The following is a 17,193-nucleotide window of genomic DNA, read 5'->3' as shown; positions in this document are numbered from 1 at the left end:
ACAATAATCGGCCAACTAATCGATTATGAAAATAATCGTTCGTTGCAGCCCTACACGCTACCATATAAAAGCATATTATTCAAAAGAGTTAATGTGCATATAGATTATTATTGCGATTGATAGATATCAATTTCAATACATTTAAATATTCATCAGCACATGGTAAATGCAGCCATACTGAATGATACTAGGTATAATTCTTACTATATCTAACCAAACCACCTGACATTTCAGGTTATAAAATCCCCATAGAAAGTGAACACTAGAAATTGACAAAAGGTCTCACTCATCTATTAACTCACTTCATCTCCCATTTGTGGGACAAAAGGGGATCTTCGAGGATTTGTGTCCGTGATCCACACTGAAGGATGCCATTCATTTGAGATCTCTCTGCTTACAGGAGGCCTCTGAACACCTTCCGCAGACTAGAAAACGAATGTAATAGTCAGATATAGAATGGGGTAACACTAGCCGAGTAAAAAGGATGTTCAGCACACAGCATACCTCATTCTCATTCTCATTTCTGGGTTCAGGTGAACTTTTTCTTGGAGTTAAAGCCTTCTGTGGGGATTTCTCCTCTGCAGAGCTCTCATCCTCAGAACTGCTGATACGCTTTTTAGCTCTTTGCCTCGCAGAAACTCTGCTAGGAGGATGCAGGTTATTTCCAGCATGTGCCGTCCAATCAGAATACTCGCTGGAAGAGTCACTACAACACAGGAAAGTTAAAACACAGCTTAAAGAGGGCCTTTTACATTGGAAGCTGTTCCCACACTGTGTTAAGACATTTTCATAAGGAACTGGGGCTTTGCTTCCTTATGTCAAAGTTGTCCCACCTTCTCCCATAATTGGTGGGGTAATGATCAAGAATCAGAAGAAATTGAGAAAGAAGGGATTCACAACATGACTGAAGCAGAAGCTGGGAGATTTTTGCACAGCTGGTCCCCAGATACAGCTTCCTCTCCAGCAACGATTACAGCGACACAACAGTACCATCATCAAATCTACAGAACAGGAGTGCCTAAGCACAGACAGTACAGACAGTACATTGCGATTTTTCAGGCAGAACGCAAGAAAAAACAAAAAGGTAAATGTTCCAGGGTATTGCTTTGGCACAATTACGATTTCTAAATATTTCCGATAAGTAAACACATTTTTAGGTTTTTGGACTAGGTATGTAAAATTGTGAATAAGCAACTCATGCTAAAAATCTGAAGGTTGCTCCATAGTAGCCATTATAGGCCAGACTGGGTGTCCTTAGAGGCTCTAGCAAATTCTCCCGATCTCAATCAATCATCTGTAGGATGTGCTGGAAAAACAATTCTGATCTATGGAGGTCCCGGCCTCACAATTTAAAAGGGTAACTGATAGACCCACCTAATATTGAATAGGCCCCTGCTTATGCTGCCAAAACCCGCATGGAAACCACTAGACCTCTGAGGGTATGCTGTAGTATCTGGCACCAAGCCATAAGTAGCAGAGTCTTTAAAGGGGTTGTAAAGGTACAATTTTTTTTTCCCAAATAGCTTCCTTTACCTTAGTGCATTCCTCCTTCACTTACCCCATCCTTCCATTTTGCTTTAAAATGTCTATATTTCTTCTGAGAAATCCTCACTTCCTGTTCTTCTGTCTGTAACTACACACAACAGGAGAGTCAGAATGTCCACTAACACACAGCTCCTTTATCTGCAACATAGAGAGCGTCCTGACTCTCCTGTTGTCCAAGGGAGGGGGCGAGCACGACACTCCACACCAGGGAGAAAGCCTTGCAAAAATCGAAGGATGAGCTAAGTGAAGGAGAACTGCACTAAGGTAAAGAAAGCCATTTAGGAAAATAAAATTGTACCTTTACAACCCCTTTAAAGACTCTGCTACTTATGGCTTGGTGCCAGATACTACAGCATACCCTCAGAGGTCTAGTGGTTTCCATGCGGGTTTTAGCAGCATAAGCAGGGGCCTTTTCAATATTAGGTGGGTCTATCAGTTACCCTTCTAGACCTTAGAAACCCTACAGGCTTTTTGGTGTATTTTCATAACACAACATTCAAAGTGTTTTCATCATGCTACTGATAAATTTGTATTATGCTTCTGGAGCACAAGATGAGTAACAGTATGCAAGGGGGATCAGTTTGTCAACGATAATGCATCTTTTTAGGTCACCAGACAGGTAGGTGCTCCTTTAGGCTCACATAGGTCAATAGTGAATACTGTACCTTGTATTTCCCCATTCTTCGTCATCACTGGGAGCATCCGATGAATTTTCTGCTTGATTCTCTGTCTATGGCAGAAAAACCATTACGTGTTTAAAAGTGCTGGACATAAACATGTAATTATAATCTGGCAATAAAATGTAGCAAGGACATGCAATACTCCAGCTCCACCCAAAACAGAAGTTCACTTAGACCCCTTTCACACTGAGGAGTTTTTCAGGCGGTACAGCGCTAAAAATAGCGCTGCTATACCGCCTGAAAAACTCCTGCACTGCATACTCAATGTGAAAGCCCGAGGGCTTTCACACTGAGGCAATGCGCTGGCGGGAGACAAAAAAAATCTCCTGTTAGCAGCATCTTTGGAGCGGCGTGTATACCGCTCCTTCCCATTTAAAACAATGGGAACCGCGGCAATACCGCCCGCAATGCGCCTCTGCAGAGGAGCATTGAGGGCGGTATTGATCCTTTATCGGCCGCTAGCGGGGGTTAATACCGCACGCTAGCAGCCCAATCCCGCGGCAAATCCGACGATATAGTGTCGCTAATTTTAGCGGCGCTATACCGCCACTGCGGCTCCCGCCCCATTGTGAAAGGGCCCTTAAATTTAGATACCAGCCGTTTGAAGAAACTGCCGATGCACAGTGAATGTGTACATTTTATTTAATCTTTGAAGTGACATGACATTTTTACATGCTTCCTGCTTGTTTATTTTTTTAAATATCTTCTGATGTGCTTTCTGGTGGCTATCTGTATACAAAGTAATGCAGCAAGCATTCCTGCTCAACTACTGAAATAAAAATCAATTACCCACAAAAAAATATGGATTCAACAAAGCAGCTGACAGAACTGCACTGAGGGACAGGAGCATTAAAAGAGGAAGTAAACTCTACTACTGAATTCTATCCATTAGGTAAGCCTTTGCTCTGAAGGAACGGACGCCCGTGCCATTTCTTCAGAGGCCTATGCCGTGACCGGCAACTCCCACGCGCATGCACAGGAGTGACGTGGCTCCGGCCACTCGCAAACCCGGAAAAAACACCGGGAAAGATCAGTCGTCTTAGCGGTGTGTGGGCGCCGCTGGAGGGCTTTGTTCTAAGGCAAGTATTTCATAATGAGCTAGTATATGATGCATACTAGATCAGTATGCCTCTGTCTTACATTTTTGTTTACAAACTCTTTAAAGCAAAAATGAGTGCCCTACACTAAACAGGAAGCACAGTGCGTCCCATCATAAATATGGCTGTGTTAATGCCTCACAGCACTGAGTTTAGAATCATTCTATTGCCATTTCCTTAATTTTAACTGTGCCTAGCCAATGGACGCATACTTGGCAAGGAAGGATAATCTGAATTGGGGCATTCAGGATACAGAAAAAGCATGTGTAGTCGCTTCTTTACATTTGCTTCCAACGACTTATTATATCCCTAAATTGTTTATAACACCCCAGGTCTACCTTAAAGTGGGCCGAATATCAAAATACATTTTTCATATTGAACTGAACCTATAAGCAGCCATCACTCACCCTATTTACCTACAGGAATCTGGAGAAAATCATCCAGAAAATTCACAGGATTTACTTTAAGGCTGCATTCACACTTGAGTTTTATTTTCGGGCAGAAATTTGAACGATTTTGCAATGATTTTGTACAGGTCAAAGGGTCACCAATGTAAAAAGCAGAAAAACTACGGTAATCTGCCCAAAAAAGTAGCTTGTGTACTTTTTTGAGCTTCAGGCATTTTGTTTCAGGTGACAAAACGCTCAAATGTAAACAGGTGCCATTGAAATTAATGGAATTACGCTTGTTGGGCGTTTTTTTCTGGCATTTTACGAGCTAAAAATGCTCAGGTGTGAATACAGTCTTGCTGAGTAAAGTGTAGGCCTCACATTTACATGTATTACCTCTTACTGAGATCACAGTTCTCCCCCTCCAGTGTTACCACCTACTAGCTGGTGTGAGATGCCAGCTCAGAGATTAAACAATTCTGTGAACCTCATTGCCTGTGCAGATTAGTTGCTGCAGCCTCTCACAATGCAGCTTGCTACAAAGATTCAGTGTTGCACCCACCCACTTAAAAAGTAGTATGGGAATCCGTTTTTTTCCATAATCATACTTACCTAGGTGGGTGCAGCATCGGATCGATGCTGCATCTGTCCCCCGGCGTCTCAGCACTGAAAACCAAGCCAACGAACATTGCCGATGGTTTGGTTCTCTCTGCTCCCCGAAAAGAGAGCTGCTGACTGTCAATCAGCCGCTCTCCTCTCTGCTTCTCCACACTCACTGGAGCGCTGAGCTGTGGAGGGGGGGGGAGTGGCCGTCTCTGCAGCTCGCGGAGACGGCTATCAGTCCAGGCACCTGGCGGATCCAGACTTCATTGTCAAGATGTGGAGCCTGGACTGATTGCTGCAACGTCAGGATGCGAACTTCAGACCGCTCTCTGCTGAAAACGGTTCACAGGAGGGCAAACCCAATGGCACTCCTGCGACCTGTATGAGAAGCCCAGCCTAATGAGCTTAGGCTGGACATCTCCTTTAAGGAATCACCTCAACCTAGGCAACATCACCTCACTGGGGCTCAGGAATAACAATCCAATGATTACAGCGCTGTAAATAATGTAAGATGAAATATCCGTTTTCACAAGTATTCAAAAATAATGCTAATGTCCATAAACATCACCATGTGACAAAAGTGAATATGTGCACAAATTCCAAAATATATATATATATGTGTTTAAATATTAATTAAATATAAGTCCATTCAATGTACCTGTACTTGTAAAAAACTAATAAAAAGTTTTCAAAAAAAAATAAAAAATATAAGTCCATAAAACACATCAAGTAGGTTTGTGAAAAAATGATAATAGCTTCCAATCTTCCACCACACCCGGTGTCAGTGAATACTCTCCCGTCAGATGCAAAACTCACCAACTCAAATTGCCTTACACGCTCGTGTTCGGTGTGTAAACGTGTACAAAAAAACCTCACTGGTAGGTATAGTAGATAATCCCAGTTCCAACCAATTCACTGCCAGAAAGCTACACATGTAAATAAAAGAAGTGCTCAAAATAGAGTGATACCGTAAAATCTGTTTAATAACACACTGAGATCTTCAAATATAGCACTCACATGAATCTCAAAAGATAGAGCAATACACTGCACAGCAAACACTCGTTCAGAGATGAACCGAAAACCGAGTACATTGGTCACAGCAGACCCAAGGTGTCAACTGATCGCTCACCACCTCCCCACTGTTCCTTCCTGAACCTCTGCTTCCTTGATACGTCACACATTCACTTCAGATGGTTGCCGCACAGCCATGCCCCGACATGTTTCGTCATAAAAGACTTAGTCATGGGATTCACTGACAGACACCGGTTGTGGTGGAAGATTGGAAGCCATTATTATTTTTTCACAAACCTACTTGATGTGTTTTATGGACTTATATTTAATATTTAAACACATTTATATATATTTTGGGGATTTTGTGCACATATTCACTTTTGTCACATGGTGAGGTTTATGGACATTAGCATTATTTTTGAATACCTTTTTTTAAAGTAGCTGCTTCACTCTTGCCAATATTCGCTATTTGTTCATAAGCACAGTGGTTGGAACACATAAAAGGTGGGATTCATCTTTGTTACCATTATTTACACAATGTTGCAAGAGAGAATAAGCAGTCCGGACTCTCCCTCCCGATTGGCTGAGACACACAGTGGGCACCATTGGCTCTCGCTGCTGTCAAAGTCAGTGAGCCAATGGGGGAGAGAGGGTGGGGCCGAGCCGCGGCTCTGTGTCTGAATGGACACACAGTGCAGTGGCTCGACAAGCTGCTTGCTGTGGGGGCAGGAGGGAGGGCCCTAGCGAGGGACCTGAGAAGAAGAGGATCGGGGCTGCACTGTGCAAAATAATTACACAGAGCAGGCAAGAATATAATTTTTTTTTTTTTGTAAAAATAACAAACAAGACTTTGGTATCACTTTAAGCACAATGATAATGTTACAACTGCATTTCACTTACTTCTTCCCCATCCACAGAAGACATAGTTTCTTCTTTCTCCTCACAAGAAAATTCTATAAATTCTTCCACAGCAGGCCGCGGTGGTTTTCTGCGACGCACTATCTTCTTTCGCAGATCACGGACACAGAAGTCACTCTGAATAATATCAATATGGTTGACATATAAAGAGGGCTATTCATAAAAGCTAGGGATAAGAAAATTGCGGCCAGTGTGTCAGTATAACTTCCAAGCTTCTGTTTTTTAGAAGATGTCAGCAATGGTCAACCCACTCATAATGGGCTTAGTGAAACTCTACCTAAGGAATGTTTAAAAAACATCCTGGTATTCATAGGGGTTAAAACAAGCTCATGGCTGCTTCATCCATATATTTGCTGTGGATTTTTTCAGCCCCAATTGGTTTTCAAGTTAAAGTGATGGAGCCAGGTCTAAAGTCTTCATAAAGCGCACCTGTCACCTGCTATGCTAACATGGGGGCTTTCGTTAGCTCCCTTGTAATAGCAGTGAAGCTAAATATATATATATATATATATATATATATATATATATATATATATATATATATATATATATATATATATATATATATATATATATATATATATATATATTTTGTAAAGGTGTTAAAAAAATACCCCCGTGCACAAATGCAAACATGCAACCATTAACTGAACCACACGCAAGATGTCAACGGGAACAGAAGTAAGCACAGAAAAAGTATTCCTCACCTCCTGAGAAGATTCTCTGAACTTCCTTTTGTGCTTCACTAAAACAAGTTTTTCCTGCCCACCTCTAGCAATTCTGTAATCTTCTTCCAATCTGCAACACAGGTTATAGAAAATAGACAACCGCAAGGAGTGAAACTCTGAGTATCAGGGGAAGTAGCACATGATGTTAAAACAAACCTGACCAGCAACATTATATCAGTCCCAGAAGCACCTAATGCAGTTATTGTCTGTGTACCAAATACGGGGCAGCAACCTCTATAAAAAGGTGGAAGAATTCAGCTTTACTGACCTGGAATGGCTGCTTCCATCACAGGTGGCATCAAAAAGCTTTGGGTCAGATTCCATTAAATTTGGAACTTTAGTCTGCTCGTGTGTTGCCTTCCCTGGTTCCTTCTAACCCCCCTTCATCAACACGCAAATTAAATTTATTTGAATAAAACCTTTCCAATTTTATTGCATACCTTATTTTAATGTACATGGATCAAAATTTGGACAGTTCAGTAGAACAGACTGAATTTCGATCTATGTATGGCCCTTCCCAAGAAGTCGATCTTATGACTTATGTATGACAAGCCTTAGACGCATTGTTGTTTTCACACAGTCACTGTGCTTCTCTATGAAATGCCAGCAGGAAGTGTGAAGTGGAGGAGATGTCATTTTACAGTCATAAGGTTATAAACCATTAGAATAATAACTGGTCTATGATCGGACTACTATTAAACAAGTTACTGATGTACAACTGTGCCATCCTGTGTGAAGGTGGCTACAGACACTAGGTGCCAGCTAGTCATGCGTGGCTTGACTGCTGAACAATCCTTGTACAAACATGTACCTCTGTGCTTATTAAGCAGAGAAGGAAGGCGGTCCATGTACTGGCTTGTCAGAGGGGAAGACAATAGGAGCTATCCAGGAAAATCCATTTTGAAAGTCTGATTCATGCCCACAACAGGCTTTATCAGAGGACATCATGTACGGCTACAACTGTACATGAGAAAGTGATATATTTTTTTTTTCTTAAAGCTGAACTCCAGGGTAAGCACATGTCATCTAAATACATGGAGGTATGGATATTTGTGCATTTCTTTCCAGAACTGTGCTGTAGTAGTATTATGAAATGTGGCCTCTGTGCAGGAGCTTCCAGTTTTCTAGTACTTGCACACTGATGTTTTTATTTTGCACATATTTGCGTGTACACGAGTAAAAAATTCAAGCTCTCAGATGGAAATTTTAACCTCTTCAAACTCAGATTTCTATCACTTTTGTACTTATCTATATGCACACATGTTTATGCGTCTGTATGTACAGGCACATAGAAAACAATTGGCTGCATTTAGATCAGCAAAATAAAAAATAAAAATGTCTATATGCCTAAAGATGCTGAGTTTTTAGGCAACAGTGTACAAGAGGTCTTAAAGGCCCGTCATTGTATTTCCTTGCGTGGGGTGACTGGTCAGGTTTTTGCCCCCCCACATGTAGTTTTCTGAAGGCAACTTGTAATGGGTGGAGCCTGCTGAGTCCATCCCACAGCTCTGCTCTCTGCATAGGCCGAACAGTGAAGATGTCAACTTTAATGCGACTTTTACAAGATTATATATGGATTGTGTGACAGGAGTCACTTTGGGTGGGGGGCCCGTGGAACCCAGCTTCCATTGGAGAGGTTGGAAAACCCTTGCTTCGGCTCACCATGCCCCTCTTATGTGGCTATTAGGGGCACAGGGTGACTGAGAAAGTGATGGACAACTACTTAATGGACACTGAGAATGTGGTTTGATTACTTCAATTTTATCGACAATTTCTCCCAGGAAATATGGTTAGATTCTGAACTATACATGTTAATTGAAAGAGCTGGTCATGTTGGCCTCTGTTCAATGTAGGTATCGGACAGTCTGCTACTGGGGTCTCCTGCGTTTATATTTATTTTAATGTGTATTGTACCTTCTGAGCTTGAAGTCGGCAAGTCTGACCTGCAATGAGACCTCCGAGTCATCCACGTGGCTAATTATAATGTAATGTTTATAGTATATGTCGGTTGTTGTAATTAGGGTTACAGTTTGTATTGTTAAGGTAATATGACTAGGAGGTGATGTCCTCCTTTGGGATATAAAAGGATGTGTCTGTGTTTCAAATAAAGTGTGTTCCAGTTTTGTAACCAAGCTAGTGCCACCTGGTTCTTGGTTGCAATATGTGGCTGTAATATCTCATATCTATGTTCAGACTGGAAGGAAGCACTCAATCGGAGTGTGGAAAACGGTTCCGTCACATTGGTGGCAATCAGTGGGATGCATCCTGCAGTCTGGGACATCCAAACCTCCACCGGGATCCAAGGTCTGGATAGCAGAAGAGGAGGGATACAGCTAGCAGCCCAAGAGGAATTCGGAAAGAGGTTGTGATGCACATACAGCACAGGAGGACCAGTGCCAACACAGGTCCTGCTGGGATGGAATGATTCTGTCCGCTACAAGCTCTGGAAGAAAATGCTCGCCCGTGAGCAGCGCCACCAGGAAAAAAAAATCCCCCTTCCATCCATGAAAGGTACTGGTCACAGCATAGATTGCCTCCCCTGTAGTGCTGGCTCCTATCCCATTGATACCAACTGCACTCCACCTCTTATTTCGGCTAGCGGTCTCCAGAGTGGTACCAGCAAAGAAGAGATCTTCAGTGTATTGCTTTACACTGACCATAATAGTATAAGGTTGCTTTTACACCGATGTGCTGTGGTTTACCCACACCGCTGGTGCAGTGCCGTGTACCTGCAGCTTTCCTGTGGATCTGCTGCGCTTAGCCATAGATTTATTAGATCCTGCATGTGTGATGAACTTTCTGAATGCAGGAAAGTGCACCACACCTGCAGGATATAATAGAAGTCTATGGAAAAGCGCAGCTAACCTAGAAAAGTAATAGGTGCATGGCGCTGAAGCCGTGGTGCAGGTAAACTGCAGCGCATCAGTGTGAAAGCAGCCTTATAGGGGGGCTCAGAACAGTTCCTTTACACAGTTATACACCCTGTCATGGTTGGTGGGTGTAGCACCTGCCAAGCATAACCCATTGAAGTGAATGAGGTTACTCTGCAAGTGCCCTGCAATCTTGTGCAGTACAGCAAGCAAGGTGTTAAACCCGGTATCGGTCGTGTTGCTTTCTCGCCACCCGCCTTAACCCTTTTTACCCCACAGAAGCATGCAGTTGCCCCATTTACTTGAATGAATCGCGATTGGTAGGCAGTAACACCCACCAAAACAACATGGGGTTTAATTCCTGCAACAGCATGTGTACACCTTTGGCTTCTGCCTCAGCAGCTAAAGGAGGTACGGGATTGGGGGTAGAAAAACCACAACTCAACTGCTGTGAATGAGCCCTAAGGGTGATGGTGCGGAATGCAACTACGGGCTCTTTCACAAGTGCAGCAGGCACTGCTTCTCCTCTGAAAAGTGATCCAAGTGTGTTTGACAGGTGGTGAGGAGGCGATATGTTGTATCCTCACCACCTGATTTAAGCCCACGATTACCGTGCAATGCATGCAATTGCGACACGGTAGTACGGCAATTAGAGGTTTAAATCAAGTGGGAGGAGACGACACTGTGCCCTGTGATCTTTGACATATGCTGTTAAGGTAGATCTCCATCTCTTTAAATGTTGCCTACCCCTGGTCTACAAGCACTTCCACAATGGTTGAATGACATTTCTCAGGGTGAGTTCCTTGATAACAAAACAAAGTGGGACTTGCTTGGGCAATGTGAGGCCTAGGCACAGCCAGCTGTAACCTCCACTGGAAAAGCGTTTGGTGCCGTCACCCTATAACTACCTAAACATTGACATTCAGATCATCCGTAGTTATTTAAAAAAAAAAAAATAGGAACTTAAATCCTACATCTCTTTAGTTCTTACCTCTCACAAAATGCTCTCTAGGTCATGCAAGAGATTGTTAACAATGTAACTATTGTTCCACAAACATACCTGAAGATGCTACTTGGTATCTCTGGAACTAGCACTCTCCTCTTCCAAGCTAACAGATCTCTCTCGGTGGCGATTTGACTGCGGGGTGAATTGTGGTGCATCTGACGGACGCCCTCCACTTGCCCACTGCGTCTCAGACCAATATTCGGAGGAGATATGAGGTCTGGATACAAGAACAATCAGATTACAAGCCAAGAAATGCTTGTTACAGGTCACTGAAACGTATGTATAGTAAATGGCAGAAACAGCAAATTAAAAGAGCCTGCATCAATTAATTACCTGTCAGAGAAATGAAGAGGCTGCTGTTTTCCTTCTGAAAATGTTAGCTGACTGTCTGCTAATGCTGGATATAACGATATAACTGTGAAGGTTTTTTTTTTTGTTCAACCAGTAAATTAAACCAAGAAAGAAAAAAAAACAGACAAGCGATGTAGATGCAAGGATCTCCCTGGCTGTGCTATTGTGCTCTGACAGCGAGTGCTCCCCCTGTCAGAATACATTAATCAGCGCTGTAGCCACTGGTATCAGCTGTTGATCAAATGCTGGTTTTCCAGCAGGACTGGTCGACAGAAGCCAAAACGCTCAGTTTCTGTTGAACAAACAGGGCTACACATGGATTGAAATTCAGCTGGTTTCTGCCGAACTGGTCAAATTTCCATAGTTGTATATCCAGGCTAAACCTCTGGCTTCTGTGGTGTAAATCACTAACCAGAAAACTGTACGCCGGCTTTTCCCTTCTTAAAGTGGAGGTCCACACAAAAAGAACCTCCGCTTTTCGGAACCCCCCCCGCTCCGGAGTCCCATTTGGCACCTTTCAGGGGGGGGGGGGGGGTGCAGATACCTGTACAATACAGGTATTTGCACCCACGTCCAGGAACAGACTCCCGCGGGGGATCACATCCCCTCCCCCCCTGCTGTCTTCTGGGAAACACACTGGTCCCAGGAGACAGCCGGGACCAGTGAGGACAGGCTGGGCCACGCAGCTCATGCATGCGCAGTAGGGAACCCGGCAGTGAAGCCGCAATGCTTCACTTCCCGATTCCCTAACCGAGGATGGCGGCGGGGGAAGGCGAGTCTAGCGACTGCTCAGCCTCGGTTGCCGACATTGCGGGCTTGCTTTGCGGACAGGTAAGTGTCCAAAAAAATTAGGTGGACCTCCGCTTTAACCAGTTTGGCTCTGAAACTTTTTTTTTTTTTTTTTTACACATGTAAATATCCAAATTTTTGGCAATACAATTACTTAAAGCGGAGGTTCCGCCGTTGTTTTTTTTTTTTTTTACAAATACTGCAGCTGCTGACTTTTAAAAAATGGACACCTGTCCAGCATGCCCGCAATGTCAGCAGCCGAGGCTGAGAAATCGCTCGGTAGTCGGCTGCTTCCGCCGCCATCCTCGGTGAGGGAATCAAGAAGTGAAGCCTTGCGGCTTCACTGCCCGATTCCCTACTGCGCATGCGCGAGGATCGCGGCGCGCCGTCACTGGTCCCCACTCTCTCCTGGAAACAATGTTTCCCAGAAGACAGGGGGGGGGGGGGGCCACGTGAAGGGGCTGGATTCCCCGCGGGAGTCAGAACCCGGAAGTGGTGCAAATACCTGTCTCAGGTATCTGCACCCCCCTCCCCCCTGAAAGGTGCCAAATGTGACACCGGAGAGGGGGGGGAGGCATCCAAAAAGCAGAGGTTCACTTTTTGTGTGAACCTCCACTTTAAACCCCCAGAACATTATATAATTTTCTGAAAGCCGTGGCCCTGTAGAATAAAAAGGCGATTGATGCAAATTTTTGTTTTATGTGATCTCTGCACAACTGTTTATTAAACGCAAGTTTTCCTGAAAAAAAAAAATATATAATAATTTTTTTTTTAGTGCAAAACCACACCATATAATACCCATTTTTGGTTAAGATATAAAAGATGAGATTGCATTGAGTAAATAGATACCAAACATTCCAGGTCTTAAAATTGTGTTTGCTCTCGCAATATCGCCAAAAACTATGGTGTTTAAAAATCACCATGGGTGACGCTATAAAAGTCCTTACAGCTCATCAATTTATAGTCAACTAGGAGCTCTTGTGCTAGAATTATTGTGCTCACTCCGACATTCGTGGCGATATGTCACATGTGTGGTGCGAGCGCAGGTTAACATACGCGTGCAAACCCTTGGCTTGCATTTGTGCAGGTGTGCGGGGCAACAGGGGTTTTGGCAATTTTTTTTTAAATCATTTTATTTATTTGTACTTTATTGCTATCAAAAGGGGTAATAAAACCCTATGTAATAACACTGAGCAGGCGACAGGCCCTTCACACCATCTAACCAAACACAGATCGGCTCGGCTCAGATGTAAAGGGTGCATTTGAAACCAAAAGCACCGGCGGTTATGTTACCGGGCACCAGTAAGCCCGGGAATCATGGGGGGGGGGGGGGAGGGGGCAGCACCACCGTGCTGCCAACTGTGTGAAAGTGATCAGCAACTGTGGAGCTGGCACATCACTTTGAAGCCGTGAGCCGGATAATCAAACTGACCTCTTCTTCCAGGATCTGCCAAGGGAGCCTGTATGCTGGAGCCAGGCTCTTGTCCGGGGACACGTCTCTGATCCTGCTGGAGTTGTAGCCGTCTGATCATCCCATCCAGGAGGCTCCGCTCGTGGTTTTGCTGATCATAGTTTGTCCGCTGGCTGATCACTTGTTCCACAACTTCACCGTCACCTGTTAAACACAGAAGCATGCAACAATCCTAAGATGTTTCAGCAGAATGCACTTGGCTTCATTTAAAATCAATGATCAGTTTTAATCCAAAAAACTGTGACCATTCACACGACAATTTCAACTACTTGGAAACTAAACCTGGCCATACATGAATCAAAATTCAGCAAGGACCGACAGAAGTTCGATTCATGTATGGGCAGAAGGGTTGTACATAAGTCGATTGATCAACTTCTGTACAACCAGTCAGATTTTTCCCAAATCATCAGTGCCACCGGCTACAGACAGCAGCACTGATTATTGTATTCTGATGGCAGGGAAGTCTCCCCGTCAGAGTACAAAACTCAGTGGGAGGGATTCCCACATCCACATCAAAGGTCTGGATGGGGAAATCAAAGAATTTTCTTTCGTTCAACCCACTGGTTGAATGAAAAAAATGCATAAAATGTATGGGCTGCCTAAATAAATGCACCCAGTGTCTTTCATCTAACAATCTAAAATGCATCATTCATTGGGGTGAACAGTATTCAAAGGAAACATCCTAAAAATGCAGCGCAACTGCAAAACAAGAACAAAGTCTCAGATGTATAAACCACCTGAATATAAATAGCATAAACCAAGACTTTTTTTTTTTTTTTTTAAAGGGAAAAGTCTTACTAGTCTCCATGTATCCCAGTTGAGGAATCAGGTGCTCATCTGCACACTTTTCCCTCCCGGGTACCAGGCGCTGATACTTTTTTGGATGTGGGTTTCCATCAACATCTACCAGAAATGGTGGTGGCATGAGGTGAGGTGCTTGTTGGGTTTGTTCATCAAGGACAAAATGATTTGCATCACGACAAAGAGGTCTGTAGTCTGTGTGGAAGAACATTTGATCTGGAATCTGAAAAAGATAAAATATATACATTGTAGATATTTAGATTAAGGGTGATACTACGAATTGGCGAACCTAAAATATTGCAGTGTAAGCCACCAAAGAACTCTAGCTTCTTCTTTGATAGATATGAACAGCAAGAAAAAATAATTTGATGCATAAAACTATTGGGAACGTACCTCAAATGTAAATCTTACTAAGGATTGGCAAAGCGCCAACTCCATCGCCCAGAGATGAAGCAGAGCTGCTGAAACTTTGACATAAGTGTGGGACCTGGAACACGAGGTGAAGGTGAGCTCTGACATGACGTATGTTCAAAACTATACCGTGTAGACATTTGGATTTAGGGCGATACTTATTGGCCAACTAAAAATATTGGAGTGCAAGCCACTTTCTTCTTTAAAGGAGGAAAAGTAGGACCAAAGCTACTAGGCTGTGAACAAGACTAAGTGCCAAGATGTGTCAGCTGTCACATTTTAATGGTCATGCGATAATAAAAAAGTTTACAGAGCAATTGTCGGCATTTTGTTTTTTATTCACAAGGGTGCACTTAGTTCTGCACTCCTTTGACCCGTACTTAGCTGACAGCAGACTAAAGTCCTGACTTTAATGTCAGGATCCCCCAGATGCCTGAGAGGCCGCTGCCTTAGCCTCTCAGCAAGCTGCCAATAGCCTGAGCCAGCTGCTCTCGTCCCCTCCACAGCCTGGCACTCCAATGAGCTCTGCACAGCCAGAGCAGAGAGACAGCAACTGACAGGCACCCCTCTCTGCTCACTGAAGACTGAGAACTGAGCAATCAATCATGTGATTGCTCGGTTCTCGGTCCTAGATGCATCAGGGTAGAGATGCAGCATCGGTCCTACCCCCTAGGACAAGTATAAATGTTTTTTGTTTTTTTTTATTATTCCCATACTTCTATTTTAACCAGTTAGCAACCGCCCTATAGACGAAATACGTCTACAAGGCGGTTGCTTAACTCTGGGAGGGCGTCAATGTACGTCCTCCCAGAGTCGCGCTCCCGCGCGCCCTGTGGGGCGCGCACACGGGAGTCTCCGTGACCGCCGGGTCCTCCGGACCCGGCTGATCACGGTAAATCGCCGCTGATAGCGGCGATTTACCACGTGATCGCTCCGTCCAATGACGGAGCGATCACTAGTAAACAAACCGGCGTCATGTGATGACGCCGGTTCCTCCCTCTCCTCTCTGTACCGAACGGTACAGTGTGAGAGAGGAGAGGGGAGAGAGCGGAAGCAGCAGCAGCTGCTGCTGCTGCGGGCTGGATCTGTGACACATGTAGTCACAGATCCAGCCATCCATCCATCCCTCCCTGTGCAATACTCTGCAATGCCCCACAATACCCCACAATACCCCACAATACCCCACAATACCCCACAATACCCCACAATACCCCACAATACCCCACAATACTCCACAATACTCCACAATACTCCACAATACTCCACAATACTCCACAATACTCCACAATACCCTGCAACTATGGGGATTTTTAAGTAGCAAAGTTTGGCGCCATTCCACAAGCGTGTGCAATTTTGAAGGGTGACGTGTTGGGTATCTATTTACTCGGCGTAACTTCATCTTTCACATTTAAGCAAAAGAATGAAGAAAAAATACTAAATGTGCCAAATTTTATAACCTTTATAACCTATATCTTTAAAAAGAAAAATTATTATTTTTTACAGAATTTTCAGTCTTTTTTCTCTTATAGCGCAAAAAATAAAAAACCCCAACGGTGATTAAATACCACCAAAAGAAAGCTCTATTTGTGTGAAAAAAAAGGACGAAAATTTCATTTGGGTACAGTGTTTGACTGAGTAATTGTCATTCAAATTGTGAGAGCACCGAAAGCTGAAAATTGGTCTGGTTATTAAGGGGGTTTACGTGCCCAGTGGTCAAGTGGTTAAGCAATATGAACAGTCATAAAAATGCATTTTATGCATGAAGCAAAAAGTACAACCTATCAAGTTGACACATGAATGGCATTGATTGCAAATAATTTAGGACATACAGATAGAAATCAAGGGGTAATTGGAGATGGTGTGAGCCTTTGTAAAGCATGTAAAAATTTTCCTAGGATTATTGTTCACAGAAAAATCATATACTTATTAATTTGCGTTTCCACTACAATCGCTCTTTTGGAGACCTAAAACTTCCCTTCAGCATTGTAACGCAAAGTTCACTTAGACTGTGGTGTCTCCTGAAGAAATGAGCCACGACTGGGAGCTCAGCTTTGTTGCGATTGATAGTTAATCTGTGCAGATTCATTTTTTTTTTTTAACGTAGTGTTTCCCCACTTTCACCCTAAGAGACCTGTAGGACATTTTGCACATTTGACCTTGAATACCAAAAAAAAAGGATTTTTGTACTCACCGTAAAATCCATTTCTCTGAGTTCATAGACGGACACAGCCTTCATTGACCTTAGGGTTATGCTTCTTCCTACCAGGAGATTTAGGCAGAATTCTACAGCACTTAAGGTGTTAAAAACTTTCCTTCATGCCGCTCCTCCCAGGGGGTGTGGCTTCCCCAGGCATAACCTACACCCTGCTCCAGCAGCTTCAGTTCGTAACAAGCAGTACAAACCAAGAAGGGGTGGGTGCTGTGTCCGTCTATGAACTCAGAGAAATGGATTTTACGGTCAGTACAAAAATCCTTTTTTCTCTTTCGTTCATAGACGGACACAGCCTTCATTGACCTTAGGGA

The 17,193-nt window shown here is 43.5% G+C and overlaps 1 protein-coding gene across 6 annotated transcripts in view; it reads right to left on the bottom strand.

Annotated features, from left to right (window-relative positions):
- The window catches only part of LOC120927972 (bromodomain and WD repeat-containing protein 1-like), a 209,478-nt gene that overhangs the window by 109,765 nt on the left and 82,520 nt on the right, over positions 1-17,193 (bottom strand). For 5 of the 6 annotated variants that reach the window (XM_040339002.1, XM_040339001.1, XM_040339007.1 and 2 more), the window contains exons 17-24: positions 14,257-14,482; positions 13,420-13,602; positions 10,902-11,064; positions 6,951-7,041; positions 6,226-6,360; positions 2,211-2,275; positions 505-706; positions 303-425 (exon numbers count right to left, since the gene is read on the bottom strand). In XM_040339002.1, the coding sequence (XP_040194936.1) occupies positions 303-425; positions 505-706; positions 2,211-2,275; positions 6,226-6,360; positions 6,951-7,041; positions 10,902-11,064; positions 13,420-13,602; positions 14,257-14,482 (1,188 nt within the window). Of the gene's footprint in view, positions 1-302; positions 428-504; positions 707-2,210; positions 2,276-6,225; positions 6,361-6,950; positions 7,042-10,901; positions 11,065-13,419; positions 13,603-14,256; positions 14,483-17,193 lie in introns of all 6 variants that reach the window. The other variant, XM_040339004.1, reaches the window with a different exon arrangement.

The sequence above is a fragment of the Rana temporaria genome, chromosome 2 (genome assembly GCF_905171775.1).
Source record: "Rana temporaria chromosome 2, aRanTem1.1, whole genome shotgun sequence".
Lineage (NCBI taxonomy): Eukaryota > Metazoa > Chordata > Amphibia > Anura > Ranidae > Rana > Rana temporaria.
This window is presented reverse-complemented; position numbering and strand designations above follow the sequence as displayed.